Source organism: Sabethes cyaneus, chromosome 3, assembly GCF_943734655.1.
Source record: "Sabethes cyaneus chromosome 3, idSabCyanKW18_F2, whole genome shotgun sequence".
Classification (NCBI taxonomy): Eukaryota; Metazoa; Arthropoda; class Insecta; order Diptera; family Culicidae; genus Sabethes; species Sabethes cyaneus.
In genome coordinates, this window is record NC_071355.1 from 4,212,288 (window position 1) to 4,233,666 (window position 21,379).

The following is a 21,379-nucleotide window of genomic DNA, read 5'->3' on the forward strand; positions in this document are numbered from 1 at the left end:
GAACCTAGACGAATTCGATGTCCTGAAAGTAAACAAGTTTGTAAGAGTGTAAAACCATCCTTCCAATTATGCTTACTCTTCGATCGATCTAATCATTCGAACATTAACTTTAATCAAAGTTGATGTCCTGAAAGTAAACCGTTGAAAAAACTATAAGGTATACAGTCCGAAGGATTGTACGAAAGGGTGACGTAGGACTATATCAGATCATCAGATCAAAGACTAATGTAAACTGCATTTCTGGCATATGTATGTTTATAAGAATCTGTGAGTGCCATTGTTTAAGTGATCATAAGTACAACGCCTGCAACCTTTGAGACATAGAGATTTCTTTTAAAAATCACTTGTGTGCATCATAAAGGTTGAAATGGTAATGAGTGACCAATTTCTGTTTTATTTGTATGACAGTCCTTATCCTCCTACCACTGGGGTGAGGGGTCTCAAACCATCGTAAAATAAATAAATTCATGCCTCTAAAAACCCCCACATGCCAAATTTGGTTCCATTTGCTTGATTAGTTCTAGAGTTATGAGGAAATTTGTATTTCATTTGTATAGGAGCCCCCCCCCCCCTCTAATGCCCTCCTTTTACTCTCTTACCCCCCTATAAAATTGCTGGTAATTTTATCTATCCAACGATATATAAATTGTTCAGTTTCGTTTCGTAGTTTAGTAGTTATTATCATTTGAAATCTTTCATTCAAACGTTACACTTCTATTTTCGTTTTCATAAAGTGCTACCCAGTCCCAGTATAGTAAACAAAGACGTAGTCCTACGTCAAAAAGAACGAATCTACCTCTTCTCTTCAACCGATTATATTATATTATATTCTCGTTACGTTATATCGAAGTAAAAACGAAATTTGTTCCTATTCGAAAGAAATAGATTGCAAATGACAGGAAACCCTTAGAAAACCGCTAACTTTCAAATTTCACGATAGTTGGTCTTATAGTTTGGAAGATTCGTTAAGAAATGAGAAAAATTAAACGCATCTAATTAAACGTTTATTAGATTATTTAATCAAATCCCAAATTCATTTTATTTTCTGTAGCTAAAGAAGGTTTTGAAAAGTAGGTTCATAAATCGTGTATTTTTAGTAGCTGCGTGTACGAATTGTAGAAAGATTAGAAGAAAGGATCAACAAAACAAACCATAATCCAAAACCAGCTATCTGAGCAAGACCCCTTTGGTGATTAGGCTGCATAGGTAGTTACAGTGTACCACGTGTATATGCACTTACCATGTTTATCAGGCAGGGTCCGAACACACTTTACCCCCGCCCCAGGTAGCGTCAAAGATAAGCCGGGAGAAAGTAACCTTTGTTTTGACTAGCGGAAGGAACAGGCAGAGTAAATAATTTCGTATTATTCATTAGGTAAAATTGTCTACACCCTTTAACTATGAATGCACGAAAATGGAAATACCAACCAACCAGGTACAGTTCAGGGAATCAGTCGGTAAATAATTTCCCACTTCTCTATCTCTTTCACCACACCTGGATCAAATGATTTGAATTTGTATCGAAAGATAGGAAAAACCAAAGTTATCACTTTCACTCCAATTAGCCATAAGGATTTAGAATAATTGAATTTACCTAACTACGTATAAATAGATCAGCTTTACGAAAAAATAAACTAGTGCAAAATCAGACCAGCAGTAAAGCTTCTCATCCGAACGATCCTTTTGATTATTCTCCACAGCCAGCTCAATCACACTGCTCAATCATGAATCCAGTTCGCTCTCTATTGAAGGTAACAGCGCTCGGAGCAGCAACCTTTAGCATCACCTGCCTGTACAAGGGAAATGAAAGGTTCTACGAAAACATTTTCATGCCGATCGTTCGGCTCGCTCCGCCGGAAACTGCTCATCATCTGGCGGTGTTCGGCCTGAAGCTGGGATTGATTCGACCCGGATATCAAGATCCCGGCGTTCTGCGCACCCAGCTGATGAATATGGTTCTGCGCAATCCGGTCGGTATCGCTGCCGGTTTTGACAAACACGGCGAAGCGGTCTGTGGACTGCATCTGCTTGGGTTCGGCTTTGTGGAGGTCGGATCGGTTACGCCCCAGCCGCAGCCGGGACACTCGAGACCGCGAGTGTTTCGGCTGTATGAGGATAAGGCGATTGTCAATAGGTATGTGTGTGGACTGAACGTGTTCTGTTATAATGGAAACATTGTTTCATATTACCAAATTTTTTTCAGGTACGGATTTAATAGTGATGGCCACAAAGTGGTCTACGAGCGGCTGAAAGAAGCTCGCCAAAAGTGTGGCGAAGATGTTGTGTTAGGAATAAATTTAGGAAAAAATAAGCTTTCTAAGGATGCGATCCGCGATTACGTGAAAGGAGTGAAACGATTTAGTGGCTTAGCTGATTATCTCGTTATCAATATAAGTAGCCCGAATACGCCCGGTTTGAGGACTATGCAAAACAAAAGTACGCTTTTCGTATTGTTGAGTGAAGTCCTGAAGGTACGGAGTTCCCTGCCGCTGGCAGAACAAAGACCTATTATGGTGAAACTGGCACCGGACTTGTCCGATGAAGACATCCAGGAGATAGTCACAGTTGTATGCAGCAAAGCATGTGCCGTCGACGGACTAATCGTATCGAATACAACCATCGAAAGGCCATCTAGTCTGAAGAGCATCAATGCCGGCCAGCTGGGCGGCTTGAGTGGGCAGCCATTGTTCCAAAGATCTACCCAACTGGTGGCCAAGGTGTACAAATGGACCGAGGGAAAGATTCCCATCATCGGCGTTGGAGGGATTTTCAGCGGTCGCGATGCGTACAATAAAATTCTGGCCGGTGCCAGCGCGGTTCAACTATATACGGCGTTTATTTACCATGGACCACCGATTGTGATACGAGTCAAACAGGAGCTTGAGGAGCTACTGAAAGCGGACGGGTACGACAGCGTGCAGCAAGCCGTCGGCAAGGGCGTAGATCAGATCTTACAAAGTTGATGATTGGTTCTAAGAATAAAGATTTTTAACGTAGAACTACGTTTTTGTTTTCTATTCTATATTGGGGTGCACTTTAGAAATTCGAGAAATGTGCATGTAACGAAAAGTGGTTATGGTTTGCGCGCTTATAACTCAGCCATTTTTCAATGGATTTTCGAGATATTTGCATCAATCGATCAGTATTTTTTCTAAAAATTGATAAATATAGCAAAAAATCAGAGGGGTTGTGTACAAGACACGACCGCATATATAGGTGACGCAGGACTACGTAAGTCTCTTTGTAGTGATAGTAGCATGTATTCAATCATTCAAATAATCATTCGATTCTTCATGTATACATGCTATATGCAACATATATACATGCTACATACGTTGTATGTAACATTTATCAAAGTAGTAACATTGCATACGTTCAATTCTCAAAAGATTGTGCATTTGAAAACAATTTAACAAAATCAAGAACACAAACTATTGCTTTCCTGCTACCTTACTGAAATTAAAGATTGTTTTTATTACCCATGGTTCCCCACGTTGAAGGGATTTTACCTATTCAATCCTATTTTATCAACAGCACATCTTTTCACTACACTTGTAATGAAACGGCAAGCATGCGTATTCATACAGAGTCGTATTATAACCGAACACTACAGCTGTAGTATATTTTTCCAACACAGATATCAAATTCGCCGAGGTTTAATCGTCTCGTAGTAAATAATTTGCGATCTTTTCGGACAACGAACTTGTATCATTTGTTCTGGCACTTCCCTAACACAGACATCAAATTGGACTAGGTTTAATCGCGTTCGTAAGAAATCTGTTGGCACGAGGGGGGTTTGTCACTCTTTCTGGCGTACTTCCCAAGCAATGACATCAAAATGGTCTAGGTTTAACCACGGTGTTAAGAAATCTTGTTGAAATGAGGATACTTTGTCACTTGTTTTGGCTTACTTCTCAAGCACAGATATCAAATTGGTATAGGTTTAGATCATCGCAAAGAATCTTCCAACCAATCACGAAGCGAGAATTCTGGTAAAACATTGGTTCATTATTTTCAATTTTTCAATAGTTCAACATCAAGAATTCATACTTTTCTTCATTTGGGTCAATTCTTAGAAGATTTGCCAATCGATTGGTGTAAGAATATTGAAAATCGATCGGAAAATCGCTGAGCTATTAGCGCTCAAAACCTTTCATTTTTCGTGACGCTCGCATTTTTCGATTTTTTGGAATGACACCCTATCTCAAAACTTGCCGTAACACGTAGTCCTACGTCAATATAAAAATAATTTGTCAAATTACAATTAAAAAAAGTATAAATAGTAGGTATTGTCAAAATCAGCCAATCACATAGAAGCACTCTTTTGCTTCCCAGGCCCGGGACGACAATTTTATACACCTGCGGCTTCGTTTACTTCGATTCTAGAAAAAATGTAACCGAACCCTTGCCTTCCAGTAGGACAAGAATTATTCATTACCAGTTAAGCTGGACAAAATTGAAGTCCTGAAGGTAAAAAACTTTTGTAAAAATTCGAAATTACCCACACACTTTGATCGATGTTATTATTTAAACATAGAACCTAGACGAATTCGATGTCCTGAAAGTAAACAAGTTTGTAAGAGTGTAAAACCATCCTTCCAATTATACTTACTCTTCGATCGATCTAATCATTCGAACATTAACTTTAATCAAAGTTGATGTCCTGAAAGTAAACCGTTGAAAAAAAGAACGCATCTACCTCTTCTCTTCAACCGATTATATTATATTATATTCTCGTTACGTTATATCGAAGTAAAAACGAAATTTATTCCTATTCGAAAGAAATAGATTGCAAATGACAGGGAACCCTTAGAAAACCGCTAACTTTCAAATTTCACGATAGTTGGTCTTATAGTTTGGAAGATTCGTTAAGAAATGAGAAAAAGCGAAGAGTGTGTAAAGATTTTGTTAATTGATATTTGTAAATCTAAATAACGAAATTGTCTCATAATTTACAACGTTTAAGAAATAGAAATAATTTTCGCACAGTAGCAATGCGAGGTCATACCATAATGAAAGTTAACACTGTTGTTTTTATTAATTTTAAACAATTACGTTATATCGATGTTACTTTGAATCGAGGTTACTTTGTATCGAGGTATTACTGTACTATAAAAATATATTCTTGTATGGTCTTGTATAAAAACGTGATGGAATTTTTCATGTGACATGAGGCACCAATTTTCAGTGTTTGTTTAAAGACTAGCCGTGAAATTCTTAACAAGTTTTTGATTTAATTGCTGTAAAGTAAAAATATATGAAAAGCAGAGAAAAAAGCCACGAAAAACCTCCAATGTCCTTAGAACGGTAGTAATAATTGAAAATCTTCCAGCCTGCGTGATTTTAACTAGCATTTACATGATAGTTGAATGGCAAGCATACATCAAAGGATATGCCATAATAAAATGGTGTTGTCAACTATTTTCGAATAAATTGATAAGAGTGAATTAGTGAGAGTAGTGATAAGAGTGAAAGAGTGAATTTTGAATAACCCAGATCAATTGATTATTATTTACTGTTTAGCCAAAAGTTTTGCGTTTAATGACAAATATTTTATGCTTTGAATAAGTTGTTTTTAATCCAATACACGTATATCGATTGTTAACTGGTGTGCTAGCTACAAGCTACTCAAAAATCTACAAAATATGGTATTACCGCCAATCACCAAAAGATGTGTGATTGTGACTTGGTGATTTAATTCTTTATAGAAATAAATTGGAAGAAACTGATATACATTTGATACATGCATTTGGAAAATTTAATCTCGACATCATCTAACAAAGTTATAAACTTGCGTAACAAACTGTGGAAGCTTTGAAGAATGTCCAGTGTTATCGAATTGCATCTGCATTCGTAGTTCTACGTTAGCTGGACTGGAAGTTTTACTTGGAATTAGATATGAAATCGCACTTGAAGCAGAATTAGAAGGTTTTATTTACCTAATATTTAACTGGAAATTTCATTTGAATTTAAGCTCGAAATGAAACTTAAAATTGGAGTTCAAATTGAACATAAATTGGAATTGAATTAGAATTCGAATTCTACTTCAAATTGGACTTGGTTTGAGACGTTAAATTTGACTTGAAATACACCCTCAAATTAGACTTGAATTTGGACTCATTTAAATTGGAAGTTTCACTTCAAACTGTACATTGATACAAAGTTTTACTTGAAATTACCTTTTCCTTTTTTACTGTTTGTTCCTTTTTTCTCTTTTTCTATATCGTTTTCTTGGTTTTTGCTCACTTTCCTTCCGTTTTTCCCCTTTTCCTTTCGTCTTCTTTTTTTCTGTCCCGTGTTTCTTAGCTTCCTGTCCCATTTTTTCTTATTTTCAGTTCTCATGTTTTCCACTCATGTTTTGTTATTCTCTTATTCCTACATTTTTAGTATCTTTCCCTTTTTTTTTTGTTTCCAGTTTTCATCCTCTCCTAACCCCCTTTTATCTACCTACATTCTCGTTTTTCATCTTTTTTTTTTCCATGTTGGGTATTTTTATCACTGCGACCATTTGTTTGATCTATTGTGATATATTCCCCGTTTTATTATAGCTATGTTGTCAAGATGACGCACCACTAGTAGAAGTGATTGTCATTGTTTGACTAATAGCATTTGTCCAGCCCGGTGATGCACTTCGGATGAAATGCACTACTGCGCTGGGAGTTGTTCTCCAAATATCAGAGGGTTCTAACAGCCCTCTTTCGAAGAACCTTAATCTTTTATTGAGAATTGCCGGACATCGGCATAACAGGTGTTCCGAGTCTTCTTTTTCTATGCCGCAGAAGCGACATATATCATCATGAAGTTTTCCCATTAGCTTCAGATGATAGCGGCTCGGACAATGTCCTGTTATAAGACCAGTATAAATGCTTAGATCTTTCTTCGAAAGCTCCAGTATTTTGCGAGTAATTGAAACGTTTGGAGAGATGAAACGTTTCGACTGCCTAGCATTGAAAGTGTTATTCCAATTTGATTCCACTTTCGTACATTCCCATGCTTTTAGCTCCATTTTTAAAGCAGAAGCAGATAAGCAACAGAAGGGCTCAGGTCCTACAAATTGATGAGATGATCCGAGTCTTGCTAGTGCATCAGCTCTCTCATTTCCATCAATTCCACAGTGACCTGGGACCCAGTACAAGTTGACTTGGTTACGACGAGACAATTTTTGGAGTGATTGAATACATTCCCAGACAAGTTTTGATGTGCATGTCGCCGACTTTAGAGCGTTTAGAGCAGCTTGGCTGTCGGACATGATGCATATATTTGAATGTTTATAGTTCCTGCGCAAGCACACAGTCGTACATTCTAGAATTGCTTGTATTTCAGCTTGGAATACAGTTGGCCATCTGCCCATAGAAATTGACATGTCTATTCCTGGGTCAGTGACTCCTGCTCCCACTTGATTGTCCATTTTTGAACCATCTGTATAGAAAACTGTCGAGCCTCCCAGGAATCACGTCTAGGCTCAAATACACGAAATATTCGGTTGAAGTTGTATTTTTTCTCCATCCAATCTTCATTACTGGTTACAAGAGGATTTATACTAATAGTTTTTAGAATACTGAGATGACCTGTTAAGTCCCCTTCAAAAAGGTTCTTTGATCTTTTGATCCTCAGAACACTTTTTTTAGCTTCTAATTGTATAAACTGATGCAATGGAAGTATATAGAGTAAAGCATCCAATGCCTTCGAAGGTGTACTTCTCATTGCACCTGTTATTGAGAGAGTGGCTAGCCTTTGAAGTTTTTCCAGCTTTGTTTGGGTAGTTTTCTCTTTCGTTTTTGGCCACCAGACCAACGAAGCATAGGTAATCATGGGTCTGACAATGGCCGAATAGATCCAATGGATCATCTTCGGTTTCAGTCCCCATTGCTTACCAAACGTTCTTTTACATATCCATAGAGCATTTGTTGCTTTGTTTACTGCTTGCTCTAGATGTGTGTTCCAATTGAGTTTTCTGTCAAGAAATACTCCAAGATATTTAACAGTGTCTGAATGTTTTAAAAGTGTTGCTTTCAATCTGATGTTATTTAATGTAAATTTTTTCCTTCTCGTAAATGGTATGATAGTAGTTTTATTGGCATTTATGCTGAGACCCTGCCTATCACACCATGATGAAATCAAATTTAAAGCCATTTGCATTCGGTCAGCGATAATAGAATCAAATTTTCCTCGAACAATTATGACTATATCATCTGCGAAGCCAATTATTTCAAAGCCTAGCGCCGTCAACTTTTGAAGAAGATCATCAACTATTAAAGACCACAGTAGAGGTGATATTACGCCTCCTTGTGGGCAACCTTTTACTGCTCTAATGCTTATAGATGAGCTTCCAAAGCTTGCTGATATCTCCCTTTTTGATAACATTTCGCTAATCCAGTCGATAATGGATATATCGAAACCACGTTTCGTCATAGCCGTAATCATTGAATTATGAGATGAATTATCAAATGCGCCTTCTATGTCAAGGAAGGCACCTAGTGAAATTTTTTTCGCTTCAAAAGACTTTTCTAGTTTTTTACAACAGTTTGTACTGCTGTTATTGAAGATTTGCCTTTTTGATATGCGAATTGATATTCGCTCAAAGGATCTTTGGCTAAATATGATGATTTTATATGCTCATCAATTATTTTTTCCATTGTTTTTAACACAACGGACGATAAGCTTATCGGCCTGAAGGATTTTGGTGAAGTCTTATCCTTCTTATTAGCCTTCGGAATGAACGTGACCCGTACTTGTCGCCATACTGCTGGTATATGACCTAGTATCAGGCTTGATTGAAAAAGGTTTGTTAGAATAGGTGTTAAAAACGCCTTGCCCTTCTGTAGTAGTACAAGAAAAATTCCATCCCTACCCGGTGATTTGAAGGGTTCAAAAGTGTCAATCGCCCATTTAACCTTGCTTCTTGTAAAATTTTTTTTGGCCAAAGTACAAGCATCATTCCTGTTTCTATCTAACCCAGTCATTTCACTCGCTATTTCGAGAATGTCTGTCCAGGTTTCAAGATTTACAGTTCTCAATGCCGGTGCACTTTGGTCTCCGCATGTATTAATGATTGAACAGGGAAAATGTGTTCTCATCATTAACTCTAATGTTTCCTTAGTTGAGTTAGTAAAAGAGCCATCCTCTTTTTTCAAAGTACCTAACCCATTAGAATGATCTTTAGCGAGGATTTTCTGCAATCTAGCAGTTGCTGGAGTATTTTCAATGTTTTCACATGTGTGCCTCCAGTGAATCCTCTTTGATCTTCGTATTTCCCTATTATAGGTACTGAGAGTTTGTTTATACTCCTCCCACTGTTGTGTTCTTTTTGCCCGGTTAAATAATTTCCGAGTGATACCGAATTATGGAAAAACACGACTTTACTCGTTGTGGGTTGAAACCCGACTGAACAAAATATATTTTCCCTATTTTCTACACGGTCTACTTAGAGCTATCCTAGCCTATCAAAACCTAATTCTACGAAAATACAAAAAAACCCTAAATTCCTGGAAAAGAAAAAACCTAACTCGCCTAGTCGTGTTCGCCTTGGTCCTCGCTGCCTTCGTTGATTCCCGAAAACGATCACCCAAACGGGGCGATCGTAACTCAACGTGATAATATCCAGATGCCCGTTCACCGCTGGTGGAATAATTATCAGCTGCTTCCCACGCTCAGCACCTCGCACCTCGCACCTTAATCTTATTTTATCAAGCCAATGTGATTTGATGTGCCGCAAAATGAATTATCTCAAAATATAAAAATGTCCCCCGGGACCTGGTAGTGGGTGTTCCGGAATCGACGCAGAAGTGGCCATCAGTCAACAAATATTCCCCAGCATACCTTGGGTGCTAGTTTTTGGCCATATCTTTCAAACGAGGTAAAGAAAACTAAATTCGGATTGAAAATGGATGAATGAGAGCAATTTCAAAACTTGGGTCGTTTTCGACCCTTAATGCATAATATGTAACTTTTTTCCAATGCATTAGGAAGGTTAATGTGGAAAGTCCTCCAGAAATCATCATAACCCAATATTAGTCTCCTACACAGATCTGGCGCTACCAAAACAGATAATATTTTAGTTTTATTAGTAAACGTTATTGGCATATGAACATAGCCTTTCACCGGAATATTTTTCCCACCAGCCCACAGTGGTTTGATTGCTCTGGAATCGTGAACTTTTTTAATAACTCTTTTCATAGTGTTTTTTTCAATATGGCGTCTTTGGAAGAATTTCTGTATATCAATAGGCGCAGCAACTGATGGTTAGTATTAGTTCGGAACTCAAACACAGGTGGCGCTGCAAAATTTAACTTTCTAATTTAATGATTTAGAGCTATAGTATGTTCTAGAAAGTTTTAGATAATCTTATTATGAAGCTTTTTGCTAAAAACATTATTCCTCTAAGTATCACAGTTTTCGAGATATTAAGCGTCTTTCATGACGGACCCCCACAAATCGAGTTTTTCACTGTAGCTTCAAAACTATGTGATTTAGGGAAAAATAGTGTTCTGCAAACATTTGCATCTATTAAAATCACACACTTTTGCAGAAGAAAGTGAACACGTATCTTCTATATAGAGCGAGTTACTGAACGATTTAGGTAAAAATTAGCCATACTTCGTACTGCTATACAATAAAAACTTGGAAAAACTGGCGGCCGAGATATAATTAAAGTGAAAGTACATTCAAAACTGATCTTAAAACATGCTAAGTCATTTGTCTCTTTAAGTATCTTCATCATTTAATTTGCATTTCCAAAAAGTGTTACTCAGTTTTTTAGAGACATATATGATATATATCATAATGTTTACTATATCCCATCGCCCTGTTAACCACAAGGTACGATGCTAATCTAACAAGCCAGTCGTCGTATGTCTAATCTCGGCTGTGTGGTACTGCTAGAGTTTAATAGGATCCTTACACTAGTCCTGTAATGGTCCTGTACTCTAATAACCGGCTGCGAAGCCTGCCGATAAACAAGGGCAATGTCCTCAAGACGGTTATACCCAAAGCTTTGCTCTACTTGTATCGCAAGAGACTACTGTTTTACCTGACTCACTGCGACTTAGCATGTTTTAAGATCAGTTTTGAATGTACTTTCACTTTAATTATATCTCGGCCGCCAGTTTTTCCAAGTTTTTATTGTATAGCAGTACGAAGTATGGCTAATTTTTACCTAAATCGTTCAGTAACTCGCTCTGTATAGAAGATACGTGTTCACTTTCTTCTGCAAAAGTGTGTGATTTTAATAGATGCAAATGTTTGCAGAACACTATTTTTCCCTAAATCACATAGTTTTGAAGCTACAGTGAAAACTCCGATTTGTGGGGGTCCGTCATGAAAGACGCTTAATATCTCGAAAACTGTGATACTTAGAGGAATAATTTTTTCAGCAAAAAGCTTCATAATAAGATTATCTAAAACTTTCTAGAACATACTATAGCTCTATATAGTCAAATAAGAAAGTTACATTTTGCAGCGCCACCTGTGGTTGAGTTCCGAACTAATACTAACCACCAGTCGTTGCGTCTATTGATATACAGAAATTCTTCCGAAGACGCCATATTGAAAAAAACACTATGAAAAGAGTTATTACAAAAGTTCACGAATCCGAGCAATCAAACCACTGTGCAGCCGTTGTAATGGTTGTCTGGGAAGGATATATTTTTAATTTTAATGCTTTTATTAGCGTTTCTGCACCGAAACCTAACACAGATCGCTGTGTTCCACTATCTAGTAACGCGGTTATTTCAGTTCCCATGATTGATACTTTTACGAAAGGTCTGTTATCGTTTTGTAACATAACAAAGCATTCATCTACTTCTGGCTCGTTAAAATAATCAGTACTATCGGTAGGCTTGAAGCCGTGGTTTATTAATTCTAGTTTCGTTTGTTCAATTTCAGGAGGAATTACAGTGCTGGTTTCAGCTTCATCCCTCAAGCTGAACCTGTTAAGTTTTTTCTACAAAACGGACACATACTTGTGTACACGTTTGCAAATCCGCAGATACGACAAAATTTTTGCCTTTCATCTAGACATTCTACATAGTGGTGACCTGCTTTCTTACAGTTGTAGCACGTACCGATTGGAGGGCGTACATACTGTTGAACCAAAATGTCAAATGTATTTTTACTCGAGCCTTCTAAAGGATCACTCTCTTGCTTATCGAACCTCCCATCCACTTTTCCTGCTGAGGCTTTTTGAGATCTGATTTCTTGAGTCTCACTTTTGCTCATCTTTTGATCTCGGTCGCTATTTGTAAAAACACGCGGATTATTGCTCGATTTACCAGAGCTGGCTTTACTCTTCTGATTGCCCGAAGTCATAACTTCGCTGACTTGGGAAGAGCGATGATGAGTTGTATTTTCCGGTATCCTTTGATACAAGTTACTATAATTCTCATCAATTCTTCTCCCGTATTTTCTCAACTTACTAAGCGTCTTTATATGTTTGCCCGTAAGAGCATTCTTGTAATCGTGACGCATGTTTCGCCAGATGGTTTTAAATTTTCTTCGGTCTGACACTGTTTTGGTCATAGACAGGAAAATTTTCTGTACATCATGGAAATAATCCGCAAACTTTTCCCCTCTTGCTTGTTTGCGATTGCTTGCTTGGGTTTCTAGTTGAAAGTCTAGGTCTGGCGGAAGAAATTCGCGCTTCAGCTGCTTTTTCAGCTCTCTCCAATTTCGAAAGCTTTTACTTTCTACCCCTTCTATATACCAATCTCTGGCGCGACCTATGAACAAATATAAGGCTGATCGGAATAACTCACGATCGGTGACATCCTCTGATTTACTTTGCATTTTAATTTCTTTTAGAAATTCGGCCAATTTACGTCCATTGTCCTTACCGTCATATTTCAATCGCCATTCTGAGATAGGAATTCGTTTCATCGGTTCTTTATTTCGTTTCGATTTTCGATGTTTTCTGTTCTTATTCCTTCGATTTTGGGACTATTTGGAATTGGATGAGCTATCAGACATCGTCGTTGATGACGACTCAGAGCTATCGCTCGATTCAGTCGAAGAATTTTCGGTCGACGTGTACGGATTCGACATAACGGTTTTTTGGGGTTTTTCCTTATTATAGTTCTTATTTTTCCGTTTCCTTTTCCTGAAACTATCTGAGCTATCGGAGCTACTGATTGGCTCTGTCGATAATTTGGCATCTGATTCGGAAACATCTGTAGTTGATGTACCTTCAATTTCCTTCCATTTCAATTTCTTCCTCTTTTCCTGTTTCTCACTTTTCTCCTCTGTTACGCTGAGTACTTCTTCTCGGTTTTCGAAGGAAATCGCGGGGGCGCTATTTTGCTCAGTTTGCAGTTTCATTTTTTCATTCATTTCCAATAGTAGTTTTTCTAATTTTCTTTTTCTTTTAATATTTTCCTCCATTTCCAATTTTCTATGTTTCTCCGCCTGAATCTCTTTTTCTTTTCTCGCCCTTTCTTGATCGGATGTTTGTAAAACAAAATCCTTAAAGGCCTTTATCAATGGTCCAATATTTTCAATTTTCCCTTGTTCAAATTCTGTTAACTTATCTAATATATTTTCAGATCGTTTCATTGTACATTCTAATTCATATTCTTTGGACTGGGCTGATTTCTGTCCCCCAACAGCACCCTCTAAAGACCCGTCATCGTCCTCTAGTGCAACTACTGTCTCATTCAAATGATCGATTTCAGTTCTCACTTCTAGTAAAGCTTCTTCAATACCCATCTCATCTGGCCCTTCTCCCGACTCTTCGGTTCTAGGAGCGGACGGAAAACGGAAATGCTTCTCAAAAATCTCATTAATCTGCTTCTCGATGGCCCTAACCTGTGAGGAATATTTTCTCGCGTCTAATGCCACAGATAAGTGAGCAATTCTGACACGGTAGTGAATCATTCTCGTTCTTAATTTTTCAATCTGTCTAGTATCGACTTTTGGATGGTCTAGAATCTCACCAATTTATGTGAGAGTGGAATTGATCAAAGCGATTTCTTCGGAAGCGGAGCGCCATGTCTGAGCAAATGCGGCGGATACGTATCCCATCGCCCTTTCCTCTTTCATCCTATCTTTAAGCTTACGTCGCTTGACGCTTTCATGATCCTCTCTTCGAAATAGAAGATTATGGATTAAAAGCTCATGCTCTACCTCTTCTATCGTAAGATGCGATACATTCATAGTCTTATATGAATTTTGTAAATCCATTTTAGCGATAATTTAAGAAAAACGAAATAAATATATGATCACAAAGGTCCACAAACTTTTTTTAATCCGAATACTTTGTACCAAACGTATTATTTCCGAATGTTATTTAGTCAAGACCCATTAATTGATTCTCTAATACTCAATTAAACTAAATTTGCTTCGCGTAAATCTATTTAGTTCACCCACAATCGCAAATCGTAGCTTTAATAAGCGTAAGTTATCGATTAGGCTAAATTCAGTTGAAACGGTAAGTATGATTTGCGCAATCGTTACTCACTTAAACCCTTGTGCGTTTTAGTTTGGAAAATTAATTCAATTTTACAAGTTCCTCCTACACTCCGAGTTTTCAAAAACTATTTTTGAAATCTTGATCCGTGTTCGACTTATAAGTTGGGCGCCAATTGTTACCTCCGAGGCCGGAAGGGCCTCGGTTAAGTTCAGCCCTGGTTCCTGGTCGAACCACTGGGAACCGTGTAGGGGCTGGGCTCTCAAGACCTCTTTTCTCACTGGCTAGCTCAACCTTGAGAACGCGAAGGCTTTCAGGGTCGGCTCCGGGTCTACTTTCGGGATCAAGAGATCAAAACCCTAAATTAAACTTTTACAATCTTTTATTAACCTAACTTTTTACCTTTGTTATACTATATAACAAAGGTTTAGAAATTGGTCGAAAAACACGAAATTGATCCGAGGCCCGCAGGGCCGAATGACATATACCAATCGATAGAGCTCGACGAACTGAGCAATGTCTGTGTGTGTGTGTGTGTATGTGTGTATGTGTGTATGTGTGTATGTGCAGCTCATTTTCTATCGCCTGTTTCTCGAAGATGGCTGAACCGATTTGATCGCTTTTACTTTTGTTTGAAAGGTATTATTGTCTAGTATATCACTATTGAATTGCTTTGCGGTCCGACATTTCGTTTAAAAGTTATAAGCAAAAATGTGAAAACTACGTGACACGCGTTTCTCTTGAACTACGCAACCAATTTTAACGATCTTAGTACCAAACGAAAGATCTTGCTGTTACTAAACTTTTTACCAAGTTTTATTGAAAACGGACAAGCAGTTTAAAAGTTAGCCTTAAAAAACCATTTTTGATAAGGTTCAAATGATCGCCTGTTTCTCAGAGATGGCCAAACCGATTTATGCGCTATTAGTTTTATTTGGCAGGTAATATAGCCGGATAGATCACTATTGAATGGTTTTTGGATTGGACGTTTAATTTGAAAGTTATGAGCAATCGTATACACCATACCAAAATTTATTTTACCATAATTTATAATGATTTTAACCAAGATAATTTACCTAATTTCAATTATTTTAATATCAAACGAGAGGTTTTGACACTACGAATATATATGCAAAATTTCATAAGAATTGGTTTTACCGGTCAAAAGATATCAATCCTCGAACGCTCGCGCCAACTTTTGCAACACAGTTACTCGCGCGCACAATAACCCAAAACCAAAGAAAACGTGCGCACTAGAGTTTTGACTAGGAAAACTTGTTTTTAAGATTATCGAACCTTTGGAAGAGTTTCTTGAAATTGAATGCTCTTTCATCTGGTGCAATTTAAATTTGGATTAATCCCCCTAAAAGTGAAAAAAAAAATTTTTTCAGTTTCAATATAACACATTGATATGTTCTGCAAAGTTTTAGAGCCTATTATTACAAGAAATTTTGCTGAAGACAGTAACCTGAGATAGAAGCGAAGACAGAGAAATCTTATTTATTGTTTCTGTATTTGTAAAATCAGTTTTTCTATTTTAGCTCTTTTTGTAATTGTTGTATGACTTTTTCATGTATTACAAAGTTATACAAATAGTAAAAATACACGACTTTGCTGAAAATAGTATACCTCTATGTTTGCTTGTTTAGGAACTGTAGAACTTTGATTATAAAAATACCCTGATTTTAACCCCGAATTACTCGACTACCAACTGACGGATACATTTTAAACATTTTACATTTGCTGATAGTTTTGCTACATACAGACATCATTTTTCCATATGAAGTAACGTGAAAAAATTCCAGTTTGGGGCCAATAGCGGTACACTACACCTCACAAGCTGCTTGCTTCGTTTCTGTGCTCTCGGTTTATGCTGATCTATTTTCCTAAAAATTTAAAGTATTATTGCATTGAATAATTCAGACATTTTGCTGAACATTTTTTTGAAGAATATACGTTAGTTAAACACCGATTGGTAAATATGGCATTCAAAAACCTACACATGTTATTATGAATATAACAGCGTGAGTAACCGAAGGTTAATAAAAATTGATGAAATTTTTTCAAGAAAACCTTATTGATGCATAGTTATGCATAGTTCAAAAACCTATAAACTAGACCTTTACTACGCAATGTATATGTTAAAGAATAATATTTCTTCTTACAACTTACTTTTACTTGCACTTACCCACATTAGTAACAACTTACTCAACAATTTCATGAGAAAAAGAACTATCAAAATTTGTAAGTGCTACTATTTTGTTCAAATTTTGTAAGCTTATTCAATTTCCAAAATTTTTATGTAAACCAACGCACAATGCAACGTTAACTAATAGATGAATTATGTTCCGAAGACGTGTCGATTTCTATCTCAAATAGCAAGTAAGACCGTATAACAAAGGTTCCTTTCACCAATAGGTGGATTAAATCAGGTTTTATTTTTGTTATACTATAACAAAGGTTTAGGAATTGGTCGAAAAACACGAAATTGATCCGAGGCACCTAGGGCCGAGCCACATATACCAATCGACAGGGTTCGACGAACTGAGCAATGTCTGTGTGTGTGTGTATGTGTGTATGTATGTGCGGGGCGCAACTTTTCTATCGCCTGTTTCTCGGAGATGGCTGAACAGATTTGTTCGCTATTACTTTCGTTTGAAAGGTATTATTGCTTAGTATATCACTATTGAATTGCTTCGAGGTCCGACATTTCGTTTAAAAGTTATAAGTAAAAAAGTAAAAATTACGTGACACGATTTTCTCCGGAACCAAATGACTGATTTCAACGATCTTGGTATCGAATGAAAACTCTTGTTAATGCTGAATTTTTCGGGTAAATTTTATTGAAAACAAACAAGTAGTTTAAAAGTTATGCTTAAGAAACCTGTTTTGACAAGGTAATAATTATCGCCTGTTTCTTAGAGATGGCTAAACCGACTTAGGCGCTATTAGTCTCATTTGAAAGGTAACATAGCCTAATAGATCACTATTGATTTGTTTTTTGATTGGATGTTTAATTTGAAAGTTATGAGCAATTGAATACAACACATTAAAATTTTTAATAATTTATAACCATTTCATCTAAGATGATTTATCTAGTTTGAATTATTTTTACATCAAATTAGAGATTTTAATGCTGCAAATATATCTGCAAAATTTCAGTAGAATTGGTTTTGCCGATCAAAAGATATTAACCCTCCAACACTCGCGCCAACTTTTGTAATACGGTTATTCGCGCGCACAATGGCCCAAAGCCAAAAAGACATGCGCACTAGAGTTTTGACTGGGAAAACTTGGTTTTAGGTTTATGGAACCTTTGGAAGAATTTCTTGAAATTGATAGTTATATCGTCTGGTGCAATTTAAATTTTGATTAATCCCCCTAAAAGTGCAATAAAACTGAGGTAAGGTACAATAGAGCGTGCATCATAGAGCGACACATTGATGTATTCTGCAAAGTTTTAGAGTTTATTATTACAAGAAATTTTGCTGAAGACAGTAACCCCCTATCTCTTCAGCGAAGCTAGAAAAATCTTATTTATTGTATATGAATTAGTGAAATCAGTTTTTTATTTTAGCTCTTTTCGTAATTGTTGTATGACTTTTTCATGTATTACAAAGTTGCACAAATAGTAAAAATACACAACTTTGCTGAATATAGTATACCTCTATGTTTGCTTGTTTAGGAACTGTAGAACTTTGATTATAAAAAATACCCTAATTTTGACCCCGAATTACTCGACTACCAACAGACGGATACATTTTAAACATTTTACATTATTGCTGATTGTTTTGATGCATACAGACACCATTTTTCCATATGAAGAAACGAGAGAAAATTCCAGGCCAATTCCGGTACACCTCATATGCTGATTGCTTCATTTCTGTGATGTCAGTTTATGCTGATCAATTTTCCCAACAATTTAAAGTATTAATGCATTGAATAATTATGACATTTTGCTCATAACAAGTTAATTGAAGAATATACGTTAGTTAAACAACGATTTGTAACTTTATAACAATATGGCGTTCAAAATACAAAATACAACAGCGTGAGTAACCGAAGGTTAATAAAAATTGATGAAATTTATTCTAGAAAACTTTATTGGTGTGAATCAAATAGGCATTACAGGAAATTATGCATAGTTCAAAAATCTATAAACTAGACCTTTACTACGCAATGTATATGTTAAAGAATAATATTTGCTCTTACAACCTACTTTTACTTGCACTTACTCAAATTATTAACAACTTACTTATCCTTATTACGCAGTTTCATGAAAAAAGGATCTATCAAAATTTATAAGTGGTCATATTTTGTTCAAATTTTGTAAACGTATTCAATTTTCAAAATTTTTTATGTAAACCAACGCACTACGCAACGTTAACTAATAGATGGATTATACTCCGAAGACGTGTCGGTTTCTATCTCAAATAGCAAGTAAGATCGTATAACAAAGGTTTCTTTCACCACTAGGTGGATTAAATCGAGTTTTTTCCACTCTACTCACGATGCTGTGTTTACTTTGGTTTTCTGCTACCGGTGCTGTTGGTCGGCCGACCGTTGCTGCTTGCGATGAACTCCTCTGGCTTTTGATCTGCTATATTACGACTGCAGGTGCGAGGTTTTCCCTGCTCTATCGAACTGCTTAACCCCGGCCCGTCACCGCCAAGGTTAGTCAAGAGAGGTTTTCTGATGTTCAAATTTGTTTTTCACCCCCGCTGGGTTACCCTTGACGATCACCGAAATTTTCAAAGCGGAAACTGTTGAATGTACAAACAACGTCGATGGTTGCTAACCAATCGTTCCGCACACTCCTGTTCTACAAACTGTGAAAACTAGATCACCTATTTTAACTCACCTTGGTCACCGCCTCCCTATGAGCGCGTGTGACCTCAAAGGCGGAGGGGATCTACCGCCTACCGGTTTTAGTGATGGTTAGAAACCCCTCCCCCCACTAAGAGGGGGGGCTCCCATACAAATGAAACACAAATTTCTGCATAACTCGACAACTAATCAAGCAAATAGAACAAAATTTGGCATGAGGGTGTTTTCGGTGACAAGAATTTATTCTATGGTAAATTGAGACCCCTCCCCTCTTTATAAGGGGAATTATAACTCCTTTCCTCTTTAAAAGGGGGGGCTTCCATACAAATTTCCTCATAACTCGAGAACTAATCAAGCAAATGGAACCAAACTTGGCATGTGAAGGTTTTCGAGGGCAAGAATATTTTCTATAGTAAATTAGGACCCCTCCCCACTTTAAAAGGGGGGGCTCCTGTACCAAAGAAACACAATTTTCCTCATAACTCGAGAAGTAATTAAGCAAATGGAACCAAATTTGGCATGTGGGTGTTTTTGGAGACAAACATTTTTTCTATGATGAATTGGGACCCCTCCCCGTTTTAGGAGGGGGGGATCCTATACACATGAAATACAAATTTCCTCATAACTGAAGAACTAATCAAGCAAATGGAACAAAATTTGGCATGTGAAAGTTTTCGAGGGCAAGAATATTTTCTATGGTAAATAAGGACCCCTCTCCACTTTAGGAGGAGGGGCTCCTATACAAACGAAATACAAATTTCCTCATAATTCGAGAACTAATCAAGCAAATGGAACAAAATTTGGCACGTGGGTGTTTTTGGAAACAAATTTTTTTTATATGATAAATTAGGACCCCTCCCCACTTTAGGAAGGGGGGCTCCTATACAAATGAAATGCAAATTTCCTCATAACTCGAGAATTAATCAAGCAAATGGAACCAAATTTGGCATGTGAAAGTTTTCTAGGGCATGAATATTTGCTATGCTGAATTAGAACCCCTCCCCACTTTAAGAGGGGGGGCTCCTATACAAACGAAATACAAATTTCCTCATAACTCGAGAGCTAATCAAGCAAATGGAACCAAATTTGACACGTGGGTGTTTTTGGAGACAAAAATATTTTCTATTATGAATTGGGACCCCTACCCACTTTACGAGGGGGGGGCTCCTATACAAATGAAATTCAAATTTCCTCATAACTCGAGAACTAATCAAGCAAATAGAACCAAATTTGGCATGTGGAGGTTTCTGGAGGCAAAAATATTTTCTATGGTGAATTAGGACCCCTCCCAACTTTAAGAGCGGGTGCTTCTACACAAATGAAATACAAATTTCCTCATAATTCGAGAACTAATCAAGCAAATGGAACCATATTTGGCATGTGGGTGTTTTTGGAGGCAACCATTTTTTCTATGATGAATTAGGACCCCTTACCTTTTTAAGAGGGGGGGGGGGGCTCTCATACAAACGAAATACAAATTTCCTCATAACTCTAGAACTAATCAAGCAAATGGAACCAAATTTATCATGTGGGTGTTTTTGTAGGCAAGAATATTTTCTATGGTATATTTCCTATGGATTTTCCCACTTTAAGAGGGGGGGGGGGGCTCCTATACAAATGAAAAACAAATTTCCTCATAACTCGAGAACTAATCAAGCAAATGGAACCAAATTTGACATGTAAGTGGTTTTGGACGCAAGATTTTTTTCTATGGTGAATTAAGACCCCTCTCTTCTTTAGAAAGCGAGTTATGGCCCATCTCCCCTTTAAGAGGGTGGGCTTCCATACAAATGAAATGCAAATTTCCTCTTATCTCGAGAACTAATCAATCAAATGGAACCAAATTTGGCATGTGGGAGTTTTAGATGGCAGAAATTTTTTCTATGGTGAATTACGACCCCTTCCCCTTTTAAGAGGGGAGGTCCCATACAAATGAAATTCAAATTTCCTTATAACTTGAGAACTAATCAAGCAAATGGAACCAAATTTGGCATGTGGGAGATTTTGGAGTCTTGAATTTATTTTACGATAGTTAGAGACCTCTCACCCCTGTGGTAGGGGGATATGGACTCTCATACAAATAAAACAGAAATTTTTGCGAAACTCAAAAACTAATCCAACTCGAGAAATTCGAGACTCTTCCATAAAACATTA

At 37.1% G+C, this 21,379-nt stretch overlaps 1 protein-coding gene across 1 annotated transcript; it reads left to right on the forward strand.

Annotated features, from left to right (window-relative positions):
* Positions 1 to 1,724: 1,724 nt before the first annotated feature.
* LOC128744173 (dihydroorotate dehydrogenase (quinone), mitochondrial-like) lies at positions 1,725 to 2,963 on the forward strand. The gene is made up of 2 exons (XM_053840982.1): positions 1,725 to 2,134; positions 2,204 to 2,963. Exons 1-2 carry the CDS (start codon positions 1,725 to 1,727, stop codon positions 2,961 to 2,963), a joined length of 1,170 nt encoding a protein of 389 aa, XP_053696957.1.
* The last annotated feature ends 18,416 nt before the right edge of the window (positions 2,964 to 21,379 follow it).